At 42.6% G+C, this 18,603-nt stretch overlaps 1 protein-coding gene across 1 annotated transcript in view; it reads right to left on the bottom strand.

Annotated features, from left to right (window-relative positions):
* The window catches only part of exoc4 (exocyst complex component 4), a 93,247-nt gene that overhangs the window by 51,747 nt on the left and 22,897 nt on the right, over positions 1–18,603 (bottom strand). Inside the window, exons 9-11 of the mRNA XM_079335176.1 lie at positions 16,951–17,096; positions 16,337–16,425; positions 4,347–4,443 (exon numbers count right to left, since the gene is read on the bottom strand). Coding sequence (XP_079191302.1) covers positions 4,347–4,443; positions 16,337–16,425; positions 16,951–17,096 — 332 coding nt within the window. The remainder of the gene's footprint in view (positions 1–4,346; positions 4,444–16,336; positions 16,426–16,950; positions 17,097–18,603) is intronic.

Here is an 18,603-nt window from a genome sequence, read left to right as displayed (position 1 = left end):
GCTCTTTATAATTGTCTCGGTCTGTGTGTGCCGCTCAGGAGGGGAGTTAATGAGGGAGTGAAATTAGTGCCGAATCATGGTGTGTTCCATTTTTCACCACAGGCTACGGTGGTGGGAGGCAGAGCCCTTCTGTCCTTATTCTTGTCATCTGGCTTTCTGTCCGCTCCTCGATCTTTTCATTTCTCGTTCCATTGTCCTTCACTTTCTGCTTCCCCCCAGCGCTCTCCCTGTTAGTCTCCAACCTTATGACTCTTTTCTCTTTCTGTATTTTTCACTCGACTACGGACTTGCACGAATTTAGTCCTCTTCACATTATCATGAGTATTCTGATGAGCTGCACTGGATTTGACACAAAGAGCTGCGTACTGGATGGATTATAAAATGTTCAATGTCACCGATGAGACATTATGTGAGAAGCGGTGGGGTACGTCGAAGTTTTCTTTATGTCTTGGCTCACAAACAAAAAAGATATAAAAGGTTTCAGATCAATTCCGCCTAAGACGCAGTAAATAATCAAAGAAAATGACTGAAACGTACGTACTTATCAAGCCTAAAACTTGAAGTCAAAGTACGGGTCAAAATTAAATTAAAGTCAGAACGAGTAATGAGAAAGACAGCCAATAAAAAGCAAAATGAAGTCAGTTAGAAAGGAAATTAGTAAAGCATAAGCTAGCAAGTTTTCAAGAGAGCTGTCCATATTCCTAAACTGGGTCTGATAACACTTTACTTACTAATTAAGCAAGACATGGCAACACAAAGACTCAAAGACTCAGACCCGAGGATTAGGCTGTTTACAAAAACACATATTTTGTGTCACACAGACATAAAATATCAGAGTATAAAGACTTGTCTTGGCCTGGTCATCCTTTGGTTGGTGAACAGGGTGAGATTAGAGGGCTATTGTAGCTGTTCAAAATGCCAACATCTTCCAAAGCAAAGGGTGTAAATATCACCTAAATGTCAACAGGAGACCCAACAAGTCCAGCCAAATTGGCTGCTACATGCATCATAACTCTCGTACACCGACCAAACATTGGGTGTCTTATACGCTCCAATACATTTGGGTTTGATAGCATGTACTTGTAAGGGAAGAACCAATCTTATTCATTAAATTAGTACAAGCTTGGTGACTGTTAAGCCTAAACCAGACATCACACAAATCCAAAATGTGTTATGTATAGTCAGTGCAATGGTTATATAGAACCAGAAAGATGCAACAATGCACACCTGATGGCATGTTAAAAGCTGATAAAAGTTACTTCCTGGTGGCACAAAGTAATCTACCTTTTCATCATATTCCATAATTGTTGGCATTTACCCACAGCTAGGTTACAGTGGCAGCAGGCTAACTGAGGTAGCCCAGATGTCCTCTTCCCAAGCCACTTCCTCCAGCTCTTCCTGGGGGAGCCCGAGGCATTCCAAGACCAGGTGGGATGTATAATCACTCCAAGCACATTCTGGATCAGAGATGAGGGTATGTTATTCTGCTCACTCTCGGCTGATTCTACACGTCCCGTCCAAAGCAGAAACGCTAACAAGCCGTAACCTTGGAGTAGTCTAACAGCTGAGTGGCCGTGGCACCTGATATCTCCACAGTGTTCCCAGTAGGAACTCTCAGGAGTGCACCGTGGATACAACGTGCTCCAGAGCAGCTTTGAACTAAATAGGAGAGCTCATGACATATATAGTACATAATGAAGACCCTGTATCGGGACTGAGTCAAACTGAGGCTCAGAGGCGGCGAGATACTCTGATGATTCTGCTTCATGATACTGATCTAATATACAGATTGTTCTCATCCTGAGGTTTAACACAATATTTTACTGAAAAAAACACAAGTAAATACTTATGTGATGTTTAACATTACCATAATTAATTTCAGATGTTGACATCTGCAGCTGTAGTGTTACTTTTACCTTATAAGATATGAAACAAAAATTGGAAAAAGCAGACTCAGTGCACAATGAAGACAAAAAATATATCACGATCAAAAACATTTACACCTTGTTGTGTCATACGCCCTGGATTTTTCTGCGCTGCGAGCCCATATGGCCTTTGTCATTAAAGCTGCCATGAGTCGCATGGCCGGCTGCAGGAGGTGCAGTGATCCATCAGCGGTGTGCCAGAGCTTTGCCATCACAAAACCATCTGCAAGAAAACAGCGCTCCACTGGCACTGGAAGTCTGAGGAGGGCAGAACGAGAGGGGGGGGGGGGGGGGGGGGGGCCGTGTGCGAGGCAGTTTGGCGTGATTGATATGAACCATTACGGACAACATGGGAGAGGTTGGCAGAAAGATCGTCACCGTTTTATTTTTTGGTCATTTGTTCAGACAAAAGCTTGGTTGGAGCCTCAGTGAACAGTTGGTTGAAAGTCAGCGTGTGTCTGTGTGTGTGAAAAAAAGGCACACACACACACACACACACACATATTGAGTACAGGCGGTCCCTCCTCTCTTTGCTACCAGTAATCTGCTTTCAATGAGCATCAGTCAATCAAACACAAGGTAACATGACAACTGACAACCCAGCTTAGGTAAGTGGGGCTGTGATGAAGAGCAGAATGGCTATGATAGATGAAGTGCAATCGAGCTTAACGAAGTGACCCGACTGATTCCTTGGGATTCAATACAGTTTAGTGAGTCCAGTGTTTAACGCTCATGGCATAGTATCGGTTTAAATGCCAGGAGGCGTTGGAGTAAATGTAAAGAAATATCAGTTTTTCTCATTCGGTTTTAGCATTTAATAATTTCATTTCAAATCCCTGAATCTGAGTGTAGAATAAGAAATCCTGTTAGCTCCTTCATAATACAGTCACTACCCAGATAGCATATGTGAAGCCAGAGGTCGGCAGGTATTTGAGATCATTTTATAGTCAAAACACGCCAACTTAAAACATTTTTTTTTTTTGTGTACAAATGCACACTTGTCCTGCCTCTTTGAATTCAAATTTGACATTTTATGCCAACCACCGTAGAGTGGAAGTCGGAAACATCTCGGTTTTAATGGATCCCAGAAGGTAATGTATCACTGTATGGAGGCCAATTCGATTAAAATGCTTCACTATTAGATTTGAACAACTCGCCTGGGAACACAGTGCTGTATAGAAAACTACCAGAGCGACAGAACGTGAACACAAAGGACGAGCCTTCGCAGTACTCACATTTTATGGGGAATAAAAGCAAGAGTGGGAGTTGAATGCCGAGTCCTCGATTGTATCAGCCAAACATTTGAAGCTGAAGGAGTAGTGTTTCACATCACGTTTGATTTACGATATGCCGCCAAACATTAAAAAGGTCAAAATCGATAGATGGTCACTAAGAGGCCTTGTAATGTAATTAGTTAACATTGTACTGGTATTGAGTCATTTCCTAGCCTTCATATGTCTTAAGAGGTTTGGCCATCGCTCTCTGGCAGACCAGTATGACACCAGTGATCTTGTCACAAATGTATCTCGTAAAGTTAATGGTATCCTGCTCAGACTGTGCCAGTCAGTAAGCACAACACTTTCTGTCACTCAGGAGCTTTTATTTTATTTTATTTTATTTTGAAAGTGAGGCCCTTTGATAGCGACAGCAATGCTGTTGAGGAGAACATCCTGGTGTTTAAGATGCCCTTAAAGGCAGTTTGTCCTCGCAGCACAACGGCATACAACTTTAAGATAACCAAATCGTCAGCGGTCAGATTGCTAAAGTAACAGTCAAACACTGTCCAATTTTACAGTGAGGGCTTATTTGAAATTATGATTTGCTTATCATTTAATTGAGCTTTCATTGTGACTCAGCTCGTTCATTGTGACTCTGTCCGCAGTCATTACACTAAAACACTACTTCAGCACTTGCCCATTCCAAGTAGGCAGCAGTACATTATAAATAAGCAGCTATAGACTTCTGTTGCGGCAGAACGCATTCTTAGTAAACTACAAACACATTGAAACTTCACTTGAACAAATGTTTAGTCATAGGCTGCATAAAAAACAAAGTGGCTAAAGCTTCTTGGTTTCAAAAGTGAAGCGAATGCCTAAGTGCTGTAAATGTGCACAGTTTCCCATTGCCAGCAGGGGGCAGGAGCTCTGGTTGCAAAAGCAAGTCTTGATGTAAAAAACTGGACTGAAAAGCAGGGAGACATGTGATCCACCAGACTCCACTACCGACGCCCCACAACTAAGACAGACGTGGGAATTTGTATCCAGCCTGCTGTCCAATCACAGTCACTTCTTGTTCCACATAAACACGATAATGACAGCATTTCAAAGTAAGGGCTCGCAACCCAAGAGGTGACGCCACGCTGCCTCTTTCCATTTCTTTTTACACAGTCAACCGAGGTCTCCTTGTGTTCAGTGTCATTACCTGAGAAGAGGCTGGAAGATCACGGTGATGTTCCGCGCTCCCGGTTTGCACACAAACTTCATTTCTCCTCCTTCAATCAGGTTGTCGTCAGCACCGCCTAGAAAAAACAAAACAAAAAAAGAAGATAACACGTGTTTTAACCAAGACTTATGCATAGGATGACGTTTAAAAAAATATATGAACAGGACCACCCAGATTCAAAACGTCATAATCAATCATGCTGTGTCCTTTAACAAGAGCCCAAATTAGAACCAATCTCTAGAGGAACGCTCTGTAAGCAACGGGGAAGGTACCATCACGTTTCCACCTGAAATATGTTTTTCTCTTTCTTTTTAATTCAAAACTCAAACGTTGTAATATTTAATCAGTGAAGTGCAGCTACAGCCCTAATAAGCACATCATTCAAGCAGCCCACCTCTCCATCACAAATCTTACGCATCCAGCAAGCTCCAGCACACCTTGCAGTCCCTGCATCACTGCATGGGTGAACCCCACAGCTAACAGGGTTAATCAGAAAATCATTGCCGTGTTACATGCTCAGAGAGGAGCGGGGGTGGCTGCAGAAGGGGGCAGGGGGGATATCATAGGGGGGAGAGAGAGAGAACACCGAAGCTCATTACCTCCACTCATCCTGAAGTAATCGATATAATTGATGGAGAAGAAATTGCAACTCGTGGTCAATACAGCAAACGGAAAAACAAAAAGGATCGTCTGCCTTGTTACCGGTGTTTGTGTATAAAGGTTCTGAAAGAACACCACGCATGAATGCATATGTATATGTTTATGCAGTGTTCACAAGCAAATAGGTTAGAGGAGAGGAGAAGCAGGGAGGTGGTGAGATCAGAACCGTTTTTATTGCCGAGTACATTTACATAACAAGGAATTTGTCTCTGTGTATATTGAAAACAGAAAACAAGGCTAAAATAAAAAATACTTTAATGAAATAAAATATGAGAAACAATTACCAATATACAAAATAGAATTTAAAATAATGACAAATATAAAGAATCATTTAGAAAAAAAAAAGTACTGCCTCTACACAGTGGAGAAAATGTTATCTATTTGAATTTCTTCATTTAGGTTTACGATTCAGTCCAATGACCCTCAGCAATACATGAACAAGGCAAGAAGGTGACATGTGGTGTCAAGTGTACAGCAAAGGGTAAGCTAAAGAGAGAGATGGAAATCAAACAAGACTATGATCCGAGCTTTGATAAGGTCTCCAAAAGGAAAAAAAAAAGAAAAAAAAGTGTGTTTGTGTATGTGTGTTCTGAAATGGTGAGATTCGAGTCTGGCACAAAGCCTCGCTCTGTTTTCTTCTTTTCCATTTCCATGTCCAATGCGGCCTTGCAAAGCCCGTGTGATATAACACAAAAAGACTTCGACACAGTGCGAAAGCCCGTTCCGCGTTACCTGCACAGCCTGTCTTGCCTTGCATTCAAATGCATATCAACCCATTGTTCCCTGCGTCCCGCGCCATAATACATTTTCTAATGGAACATGTTTCATCTGAAAAGAATCGGAGACAACATCCAGAGTATTTTCATTAAAATGACAAGGGAAGCTTTCACTCCCTCTTCAAACTTCTAAATCAAGGGGTTTCTGATTCTGATCTGTTGCCATGAAATATGCCTGCCTACATTCATGTTGCCACGTGGAGACGAGAGAAGGAGGTGCAATGCTCCCTCTTTTTCTGAATCTTTCCATCCATTCATCCATCCTTTAGTGCCAATTCAATTAAGTCTCAATTGCGGGCTCCTAAACAAAGCTGCCAGCTATAATCCCCCTCCCTCGCAATCTCTACTTTTTTTCCACTCATCACCAACGTGGCGAAACTTCTGTTTCCACGTCATCAACTTGAAAACCACTCCACTTCCCACGAATAACTCTGAAGTTACACTCTCAGGGAATATTAACCATACCTGTCTGCTCCGGGAACCAGCAACCGCACTCAATTGACTACCACGTGCGGATACCTGATGACAGTGACTGATTTAATTTCATGCTGGAAACATCTGCATCCATGTCAGACAAAGGAGCGAGGAATAGACCTCATTGATCCGCGGGGTCTGGGACCAGCTGCCAACAAGGCAAAGCACAGATGAATATTAAATAGGCCTGCATTAATATGCATGGTGCTCTTCAGAGGTGTCTAGATGTGACAGGGCGGCTCCGGTTTCAGGTCGGGATGTCACCAAACTGCTGCCAGAACTCTCCTCCACATAATGTTTAACAGAGCCATTTTGTTTGTGTGTTTGCTCGTGTGTGTGTGTGCCTGAGTATTCGTTAAGAGTTGTTTGTATGGGTGTCCCTCGGTGTGTGGTCTGATCCAGGATTAGTGGGAGGGGTGTGTGTGTGTGTGTGTGTGTGTGTGTGGGGAGGTGTGGTGCTCAGTGGGACGGCAAACGGAAAGCTGGAGAGGAAAGAAGTGACACATTCTAATGTGGCCAAATCTGCCTGAAATCCCCCCCGAGGACCGCTGCAACATACACACCTAAACAGACTACACGCAAATGATATCCTTCAAAATATCAAAGGGTAAAGGATGTGCAAAACCAACAGGTGCGGATTTAGGGGGTGAAATGATTTTAAATATACATGTTGAATACTTTAAAAGGTACAGAGAGCCTAAAATATATGGATCAACATCCAAATCATGGGTAACATATGCTCACACACACTCAAGAGTGACAACCGTCCAGCCCCCCGCGGTGCCTTAGCATGCGCCCCCAGCCCACATGTAATCAAGTCAGGCAGTGACTTAGTGAAATTGCATTAGCCACACTTTCCTGGGTTTGATGAGAAACGGGTTTTGATCCTGTGATGAATTCCGGCCCTGCCCAGATTTAGGCAGGAAGAGAATAAACGTGTGATGCCTTCTTTAACACACAGCCACGTCCCCCCCCTGGGAGCCGAGTGTTTCTGTATGCATCTGCGAGTGTGTCAGGGAGGGCGAGATGAGGAAAATCCAGACAGACGGGGGGAACCGAACAGTCATAATCCCTAATTTACAAGTGGTTTGAATCTGCTTCGTGTCCGCAATCTAAATTTGTGTGCCTTTTATGGACAACAAAAAAAAGCAGAGTAGCAAATATAGAACTTGGTCATAATAAAGTTTACTGCAAAATATCTCAGTGATATCTGTGTTCAATGTGCCAATATCTACAAAACATGTCCTTTACAATTGCAGACACTCATTTTTAACCTTATTTTATTTGTTTGTCACTTTCAATCTGCTGCTTTTAAGTGCCTCTGCTCAAGTGTACCTACTATTATTGTCTTCATAAAGAAATACAACTGTATTTGACTTCACATAAAAAATAACTGACCTTCCAGATATCTATTAGGCCAGCTACATAAATCCTAAATGTGTGTTATTGAATACAAAACTATTCTAAAGAAACTGTGATCACACTTTCTGATCTCTCTTTAGAGCAACGTGCCAAGCCAGGTTAGTGTCATCTCAAGAGGATCAAAGACACCTGTGATCGCTGCGGCTGGATTCTGATTGGTACTGGCAGGAGGGCGATTGGGTGATTGGGTGTAATCGACTCTCAATCATGTCCCTTCCACACACAGTACGGTCACATAGGGGTGAAAACAATTTGCTATGCCAGGAAGGGCAACGCAAGTCGAATTTTACCATCACAGTACAAAAAAAAAACACTCTTCTTGATGTTTCAAGTTCAAACATAACAATTTCAAATTCTGCGTTATGTGCACCTTTCCGTGGTTGTGCAGTAATTGTTGGCCTATAAAGAAAAGCAATCAGACAGTGCTCTTATTTTGATTGAGGCCCCTAATGTGTGCTGCTAGCCAGCGCTGCACATTTCAAGCTAAACTGCAACAGAAAGCTCCTTGTGGAATAATCCAATTTCCATACTCAATGACTTCATTCTGTAACTGGTATGCGATGGAAATTAGTTTAAGACCGATCAGTCCAGGTAATATTCTGTGTGCATCTGTGTGCACGTACCTTTGACAGAAAACTATTGGATATTGTCTACATTTTCACCAAGTCCAAATCTGCTGATCCTTGAGGAACCATTTGCATGTCAATAATTTATGACTCTGGTCAATCTGGACAGCCCCATCCTGCTCAGACTGTCTTCATGTCTGATTGGTTCTTAATGAGAGCCTTCTATTATTAAAACTAATTTGACGGGATGGTATCTGCTGCTCCCCAAAGCAGGAGATCAAATCTTCCCCTCAGTGGAGAATAAACGGTATAAATAAATGATAGTATAAATAAATTCAGGTGTAAATTGAGTTGGATTAATAATTAAAAAGGCGTCACTGTGGCATACCGTGTGTCTCTGGTTGGTCCTCAGATTAATGAATGCACATCTGTTCACGCCGGTATGACAACAATGCACTGTGGTAACAGAATGAATATTTATTGTGCAGAAGAATTCTTTTTTTTCCTTTCTCGAAGACAACCTACGAAACTGTCTTTTTAATTTCAACACCAAATGTAGTGATGTGTGGCAGTGGAGTTTGTATAATATTTAAGGCTCAAGGCTAACAGTCTACACCGGTCATGCTAACAGCTCTACAGTACAAGGCAGTTTTGGATGTGGTGGTTGTTTTAGCTGAATGCATCGTGAAGAAATGCATTCTGGGAAAGAATAAGATTAAAAATATTTATCTTTACCTCAGTAGAATGAATGGCAGGAACACCAGCTCTCTAACTGCTACACAAAAAAAAAAAAAAACACCAAGACTAACGTGAAAGGAACGACCGCAGAAGACCAGATTTTGCCGTTATAGTATTCAGGTATGCCAAGTGGGCTTTCTTATATTTTGGAATAAACCAGCACCTCTCTGCTCGCTTCAATCACCGAGGGCTCGAACACATACTGCCATGGTCTCTTGAATCTGTCAACCACAACAAAAAGATTTACTCATGAGTGATTGAGTATGTGTGCGTGTGTGTGTGTGTGTGTTTGTGTATGTGTGTGTGTGTGTGTGTGTGAGAAGAATGAAAGAACTAATCGTCCAGAAATCCACGAGTCATCACATCTTTGATTGGACTCAGCAGGGAACCCGACAAAACACTGCAGACCTCCTTCTTTCCTGGAAGAACCTTTTAGACACTCAAGTTGTGTGTTTATCTGTGGCGACTAAGATTTGTGCGCAGGTGCCAAGGTCTCTTCAGCCTCAAGTCCCACATGCCCTTCCCTCCATCATTTCTTCCTTCCCTCCTTTTTCCATTTGTTCATCCCTCCATCTTCTTCAATCAGCAGGCCGGAGATTAAAAGTAAACACAGAGGTGACAGTCAAAGCCGCCAATAATGACAAGAGCAATGCTGATTAAAATTAGCCTCAGGTTGGGAGGATACACCAAGCTATCTCTCTCTCTGATTAAACGTCTGCGCTGTGTAAACTCTTACAACCTTGTTCCATTCTCCCTCCGTTGTCCCCTGCATCCCTCTGTCATTTCAAGTCTTTGTACATCGATTGCTTTTAATGTCTCGTTATCTCATTCGAACCTTTGTTGGTCTTCATCTTTTCACTCTTAGTTGCAGATTTGTCTTGTCTTGGCGAGTTTACATTAAACCATGGTTCCTGATTGGGATGGGGGTCATCGAAGATCTTTGGGGGGGGAACGCAAGGCTTCGTTTCTTCTGGAGTTTTCACTAAATCCTGATCACACATTGACTGGACAGATAGAATGGTCTTGTGGTCAAGTATGGAGGGGGGCATGTTGGCAAAGGCTGAATGAGACATGCATGCAGTGTGTAAAGCAGAGCTGCAGTTCAGTTTGAACTTCTCACTCTTTGGCTGAGAAAAACACAGCAGCAGGTGATACTGCTTTGTGTGTTGGTTCCCATGTATGAGTCATATTTGTCAAGGAGATGGGAGCCAACTTATCTTTAGCAAGAAAAAAACAGGCTTACATGTGAAAGAAAATAGCATCAATAGTAACAAGTTCATTAATAGAAATGCTTATTTTTGGTAGCTTTACTAACATATTGTGAAAGCTCAGATTCTATGAACTGTAATATCAGACTTTAAATTAGTGTGTGCAAATAGTTTTCTTCAATCCTGTAGTTGCCTGACAAGAGACTTGGAGAACAACAATAGAGTCAGGAGCTGATGTTATTATTACAAGTCACAGTGCGTTTTCCACACTATCTCCAGGCTCCCCTCTAATTCAGCTCCACAGCTACTGTAATTCAATCACTGGTCCCACTGCAGATGAGAATCTAACTCTACATTTGTGTGTGTGTGTGTGTGTGTGTGTGTGTGTGTGTGTGTGTGTGTGTGTGTGTGTGTGTGTGTGTGTGTGTGTGTGTGTGTGTGTGTGTGTGTGTGTGTGTGTGTGTGTGTGTGTGTGTGTGTGTGTGCGTGCGTGTCGTGAAACAGGAGAGGATGAGAATCACATCTCTAATGTTTTAACCAATCAACCTCGCTGAAATCTATGTATGAGCAAATTGAACATGATGAGCCCAGGCTAACACTTACAAAATAAGTAGTGAGCGCTACAACAGGACATCTGCAGTTTTGTGTGCGTGCGTGCGCGTGTTACTGTGTGTGTATCTGCCTGAATATGCAGAGCTGCTCCATATTTGCTTTCATGCTCAACACAGATACAGGCTTTTCACAGTAATGGCCTGTCTGGTAACAAGGCTGCCTCGTGTTTTATCTACAAATACAGTTGTGTCCCTGCTACAAGAGGACCATTCATAAAAGGTAAAGGCACCTGAGGAAGAAGGGAATCGTCTCGTTTTCTCCCGACATTCCGACGTGTCGTGCAGTTAAAGCACACGCGTGTCCAACATGACATAATCTGAGACGCACACTTTGTGGAGCCCGCATGTGGCGTAGAGAAAAGCCCTCATCAGTCAAGATGTGACATGTACATTACTCAGCATGGCCGGAAATATATTTGACAGGAAATAGCAGCACTTTGAAGGAGCAGTACACAGAAAGTGTGATCTTATTTTACACTTCTATAAAAAGTTGGTTTTCTTTTCGCTTTGCAAGAAGAAACAAAGTCCTAAAGCGTAAGAAAGTTATTTCCACAACTTTCTTAGCTTATAATTTTCCTAACTCTTTAACGCCGGATAAATCTAATTGTTTGGCAATAAGAAAACATGTAGATGCGTTTGGAAAGAGAGACATTACATTTATGGAAATTAGGATGCATTTTCTCACATTACAGAACACGAGATGTAATTTTAAATGTTTGGGTTGGCCTGCGGCGTTACAACGTGTCTCATTTCAAAAAAAGGGTTGCCTTTTGTTTTTCATATCCAAGACGTCAGCCCGCAGGGGAAATAAGAGAAGGATCGGATCGACTGCGAAGTCTCTCTTTGACATGCGGGACACTTAAATATGGGATTTATTGACATGATTACATCGTCAGTTACATATGTGGGTCCTTGTGAATCTATACCGAGATGCTTTTTATGTACGAGTTAATTAACAACTAAAATCTATTACAACTGACCACGTAGCGAATATAGAGACCAATTCGACCCTTGTAAAGACAGACAGGCATTCACATCAAATCTCAATACAGCATCAGTGTTCAGGAAATAAAGCATGAAGTGGAGAACAGGAATTCAATAGAGAGACATCAATCAGAGAAAAGCAGATGTCTTTGAAACTCCAGGGACATAATCCTTTAATAATTATTGACGCTTTTACCGGCCGAGTGCAGCTCCAAACCTAAGACTGCGTTTATGAATATGATAAATCATAATTGCAAGGTCAGCTAAAGTCGGGTATTGATCACTCCATAATAATGAGTGAACAACGGCCATCCTTGAATTCCTACAACCAATCAGGAAGATGAATGATAGGGAAAAAAAAGAATCACTGAAAAGGCAGGTGAAGGATTTTACATTCAAATAAAAACAGACGAGGAATAAGGTTTGCAGTTTCAAATGAAAACTGAGCAAGGCTGCAAAGAAGTCAATAGCACAAACAGCTATAGAATTCTTTCTTTTGTACTGATTTTGTGACGGCGTTATATTGGTTTCCCAGTGTGGGATTTGTGTTGCTAAAGCATCAGACGCATTACAAGTCAACAAGCAGCCAAAGCTTCACGTTCACAGCTCCACTAAAGGAGAGGCGTTATAGATATCCCACCTTGAACTGGTTACATAAACGGGGCGATAGAATTTCTGATGATCCTATTTTTACAATGTCCATGTTTTCTTTCAAAATAGACTTTTACCTAAAAAACAAAAAAACAGAACACATCCCACTGCCAGTAATCAAGTCCCCAATTTAGCCAAAGTATGCAACATCACACCACTTGGCAGGAACATGCTGTGTCTGCTACTTTCAATCAACACGCACTCAAACGCACACTCACACACACACACACACACACACACACACACACTCATACACACGGTTATCAACATCTGTTAGCCCCACCCCTTGATATCCCACCTACCATCACCTCCTCCCTCATCTCCCACTAGACATTTTTTCCATTTGCACCTCTTCTTTGCGCCCCCCACTGGGGGGGTACAAATCAGCTTGACAAGAAACACCACTTTTGGTTGAACCACAGCAGACCCCCCCTCATCCTCTCATGGGAGCATGATGCTATTATACATATACAAGAAACCTCTAATGCAGCACTGCTTCCCCCCCCCCACACACCTCAGACTGAGATGGAGATGTAAAGGGGGGGGGGGGGGGGGGGGGGCGAGAGAGAACGAGAGCTCTTTGTAACTAGATTCCTGCAGTATGCGACTCAGCCAGACTGTTTTTTTTTGTTTTGTTTGCTGGGCAACATGTAAACATGTCTATTTGAATATCAAAAGGAGAGCAGGGAATGTGTGGAATAGATTTGGAATGGAGTTGATTATGAAAACATCTTAAGAGGGGAGGGGAGTCAGAGGTGGGAGAGAAAGTGTACGACTGTATATGTACAATGCCTTCAGGGAAAAAAAGGGGGAAAGTGGGAAGTGTGTGTGTTTGTTTATATCCAGGGCAGACATGTGGAGATAGACTGGCTTTGTGAACAGCTGTCACATGTCGGGGGGCGGGGTTACTTCAAACGTGCCCCGAGGCCAGGCAATATCTGGAAAAACACAACGAACAGGCGTGACACAAAGAGAAATAAAAATCAAATAAGGGCTGTAAATGCATTACTGTGACTCTGTGTGGTGCAAGACTGCTGCAGTTACTGAGATATATCCACCTCTCGGATGACCACCGGGGCACTCTGGAGTAAACGCACACATGAAAGAGGCAATAAAAAAAATAAAAAAAGCAGAAGGTGAGGGTTCTGGGAAACAAGCGGGGGAATCTGGGCACAGGCTAACACAACTATAGCTGGAAAATTGTTACTTTCATAATTTATTCATGGGGAGTGTGATTGAATCTGGAGGGGGGGGGGGGGTTCTTTGATTCTTGGGAAGCAGTTTGTGGAGGGTACAAACACATTGACAGCTGAGGATCTGCAGCATATATGAGAAAACTACATCCAGTACATGGCAATCTCCCTACATACGCTCTGCACACATCATCCAGCTGTGGTTACATACGGAGCCGTAATAAAGTCTTTAGATGAGGCATTGGATTAATTGAAGCGTACGAGACGTGTTTCTGCGGAGAGCGAGCAATTAGGCCCCCCCCCCCCCAGCGTCTGCATGTGTACGTGAGGCTTGTGGATATGCGCCTGTGAAGCTGTGTGCATGCGTGTAATGATATATGGCGGCTCCTTATAACACTCTGGGGACGTAAATTACAGATATTACAGATTAATTTCAAAGCCATTAGAGATACAAGACTGGGAAAAGGGTATAAAATCAATACAGGTTCTATACACACAGCTGTTTTGATTATTATTTAAAGATCGGTGAACTTAAAGACACAAAGCAACCTCTCTCTTATGAAAACATGCTTTATATACTGCATACAGGAGGACTGGATGTGTCATTTAAAAAAAAAAAAAAAAGAAGTACAAAATGCTTCAAATTTAGCGAAGGCTTTTTAGGGAGAAATTTTAGAAAAAAAAAAAACACTGTTCAGATTTTTTAGTGCATGACCATTTTTCTTCCTCAGTTGAACGGTGCAGAGCTGGATTTAGAGGGAACAATCAAAGTCTTATTCCCGTGGCTGTGTTGGTGAGCATCTGAGTTAATAACGTTATTGACTTGAAGCAGACTGTTGAGAATGAAAAAAAAAAAAAGAGAGTTCAGGAAACTCCAAAGTGGAGAGAAGAAGAGACACACATGACTAAGCTTTAAGTGTTGAGTAATCCTGCAGCCAGAGGAACTCATCAACTCCTGTCTCCTTTTGAACTCTTTTCCTCTCCCCACAGTGAGTTTAATTTGAAGAGAGAGAGAGGGAGGGGGGGGGGGGGGGGGGGGGGAGTCCCCATCCACACTGTGTTGATGCGTACTTTTTCTAATTTCTTCCCTCAGAAATCTCTAAAAGGCTTCGTCGCTGGACCCTGATGAAAACAATGACTTTTAACCCTCCTCTGCTTCCTTGCTTCCCTCCATCTTCTCCCCTCCCCCCACCCCCTCCTCCTCTCTTCATCGCAGCCGACTTATTTTACTTTCTAAATGATTTCTTACTCTTTCAATCTCTTTGCAGCCATTCAAGGCACCGGCCGAGGCTTGTGGCCGGTGCGACGTATTGTGACAGGTGAAATGAAAGCCCAAAGAAATCTCATCTTCTTATAAACGCTCCGAGGCATTCAGCAAGTCAAAAAAAAAAAAATATATATATATATATTTTCCTCTTTTCTTTCAGAGGCGCCGACAGATGGAAGAAAACGAAAAAAAAGAAGTGAGCTGTTATTTGAAGACCATTTGGGGTTTTCCTTTATCCTCAGTTAATCAATGCTGCTCTTGTTGTGGCCAGGGGAGCTGGAGCGCTACATTCTGCATACTTTGACAGACTTCTTACTGTATGACTGGCTTTTGTTTGGCCAAAAAAGTGTAGTCAGGTTGCTTCATGAAAAAAAGTAGAAATACCTTCAGTATTTAAATTCGCTTTTCGCTTAAAAGTCAAAAGTCATGATGGAGATTTAGTCAAAAGATAATTCTGAAAGTATTGAGGCATTGTTGTTGTCCTGCTCTGTCTGCGGCACATTTTATCCAAATAGAGTCAATGAGGAGCTCGGGGTGAAAATCGGGAAGAGTAGCAGACAAACAGCGCTGTCAGGCACCGCTGATTGAAACCTCAAGGTCAAAGGCAGAGAAACACAAAGCCGGAGAGTGAGAAGAGACACACAGAGAGGAAGAAGAGGAAGAAGGAGTAGCTCAGACTCTCGAGGGTCTGGCTGTGCAGCTCACTCACTGTGCTTTCTTGTGTGTGTGTGTGTGTGTGTGTGTGTGTGTGTGTGTGTGTGTGTGTGTGTGTGTGTGTGTGTGAGAGTGAGAGAGAGAGACAGAGAGAGAGAGAGGTTTTCAAGGCCTCTCCCTGTAGGCGGATCTTGCAAAGTCACCCTGCTCTCCGCCTCTCATCAATCTCTTGCTCCATCCCCGATTCCCTCACCGCACTCCTTTCTTTTCCTGAGTGTAACTTCTCGACCTGCATCGTGCCCTTCCTCTCTCCACTGCACCTCTTGTTATTCTGCTCCCTCGTGCTCTTGTTCTACCTCTCCGTCTACTCGAATCACTCTACAGCTTCTACAGCATCTGTTGGCCATCTCCTCATATCTGAACATTTAGCAATTATTTCTGTTTTAGTTTCTTATTTTTCTTTCATAACCTCTCTCTCTCACTTCATCCTTCGCCGTGACCTCGACCTTCCCTCTGTGTCTACAAGCTGCTCTTTCCCCTCCCGCAAAAACAGCAAACTCTGCCAACCCCTCGCTCCCTTTTCTCACCACTACGTCAACAACTTTCACACCTCCTGCGCCCTTCTCTTGTCCCTCCCTCCCATCTTCTTCACTTCTCCCATCCAGCTGTTAAGGAGTCGACTCTATGCACACTCTTTTTCTGTCCTCTCTGTTTCTCTGTTCATGACCCCCCCCCACCTCCCTCCCTTCCTTCCTTCCTCCTCACCTTGTAGCTCTCCACTCTTGCTGTACAGTTCTCGTCTCTGCTCCCTCAGGTAAGCACTCATGCTGATGGCATGGGAAGATGATTCAAACCTGCGAAACGGACAAAAGGTTTTCTACGTGAGCACTAGAAATGACTAGAGATGTAGAACAGAGCAGATTAACACTAAACCAATAATATATTAAATATGTCTATAATTGTGTTATTTTGAAGACTGTTAAATGTTGTCCTGCCCATTAAATCTACCGGGACAAAGCAAGAAGGTCGATGCTACGATGACATACTATTGTATTGTATCGATACTCCGTGTATTTGGACAAATACAAAAACGAATGAGTGGAAAGGAACAGAATAAAGCATCTTTATTGTGTCCACCACTACCGTCCTCAGTGTTTGCTTATGGTGAATTTTCCTGACATTTATCAGCTCGCCTCTGTGTACAGGCAGGATAAACTCTGGATAAGGGCTGAGGCTTTAAATTTTGAAGCCCACGCCAAACAGTTTGTGAACTTTTCAGGAGTTTTGGGCATGTGTGAAAAGGCTTCATGAACAAGTCCCCCCCCCCCCATTTATTTTGTGTCAAACTGGGGTCAGAGAGCAAAGGGTGTGATCCTTACTTGAAGAGGGACTGCTTGGCACGCTGTGGTTTCTTCTTTGCGAAAAAGGCTGCAAACTCACTGCCGGTGCTGGCATAGGAGAGCTGAGCTGATGGCTCTGTGGCACTGCGGCTGTTCTTCACATCCAGATACTCCATCAGCAGAACCTGAACAACACACAGGGCCCTTTGTTAAAAACTACAGTCACAATAAAAAAAAAGGAAGTCCCTGAAGAAAAACAGATGAACTGAGACAATGAGGTGAAGAAGGATTCGTATAATGTCACATTAAGATTAGTAAAAGGATCACGAACACATAATGTGATCGTTTTAAACACAGTCTTAGCAAAGTAAAAAAGAATCAACTTAATGCTCCTCTCCATTTGATCATATTCTTCCAGTTAATATTAATTAGGTAATGAAGTGGGGAAGTAGTAAAGCTTATTAATGACTTCAAAGCTCCCACTCAAAATCATATCCTGGAAGCTCGGCCCATCTGCGCTCTTTACTTCATCCACTTATACAGAAGTACCCCTTCCATCTATAAATCCTTTGTACTGCAGATCTGCTCCTTAGTTTAAAAGGATAAAAGAAAAACAGCCGCATTAACACACATTTTTGACTGACTGACTGACTGACTATGCTGCTTTGCCATCGAGCTCACCTCAAACCAAATCTAAAGCCAGTGTGGAATTGCAAAGAGTCCTCATGCGGTGTTTTATTGGTGATAGAAGCTTTCATTGTGTTCTTGTTTTGAATGCACATTAGGAGTAAAATTGACAGACAACAGACTGGCTGTGTCCATAAACTACTTACTAACATACTGCCCACTAGACTTTCCAACAATGCATACTGCCTACTTCATCTGACCACCAGATTGCCGTTAGCAACACGCTAACCTACGGGCCATGTGCTTCTGGCTGGAACTATGGTGGATAAGCAAGCATCAAGCTTATCTGTCCATAAACAATATTCAACAGGAATTTACATTCATTCATTTTTGATAGAGCTCCATAGACATCTTTATATTTATCTGGAACATATGAAATGTACAGTTTCTTTTTTTGCTGATAAAAAGTTCTGGAGGATAGTCTGAGAGACGCAATGGATTATGGGACAGTTTTGTTTGAGCAGCGTGCTCTTCTTTCGTAAGTTAAAAAAAAAAAGTCCACATGCGGGCATGTTTCTCGCATGCTTTAAATTCGGATCTGTGCCTTTACTGTGAACAGTATAGCTAGCTGTTGATCGTTCAACCAAAGAAGATCCAACTCTTGAGTTCGAAAAATAGATTCTGATAAGACTGGGTGCGTTTGACGACTGCCGTAAAAACGTGAGCCATCCTTTCCCCTGATCTGTCTGCATGATCTATGGCTAAATCCATCAACGTCTTATCAAGCTTCATAAAAATCTTATCAATTTCTAACAATAGCCGAGGACAAGCAGACTGAAACGCCGAGCAGACGGAGAAAGTTAACTTCCTCTCCTCTATCATTCTATCTGCACGCTCCCTCTGTAGCTTTCATTGGCTCTCATTTTTCAAAATCTCTTGGTCCTCCATCTCTCATTTTTCACTTTTCTATTTTTTCCTCTGTTACTCTGTCTACCTCAGTTCATCTTCTTCATTCCTCTCTCTGTGTGAATACATATGTTCTAAAATAGCCTCCCATATCTAATA

Source organism: Symphodus melops, assembly GCF_947650265.1.
Source record: "Symphodus melops genome assembly, chromosome: 22".
In the NCBI taxonomy this organism is placed as follows: domain Eukaryota; kingdom Metazoa; phylum Chordata; class Actinopteri; order Labriformes; family Labridae; genus Symphodus; species Symphodus melops.
This window is presented reverse-complemented; position numbering and strand designations above follow the sequence as displayed.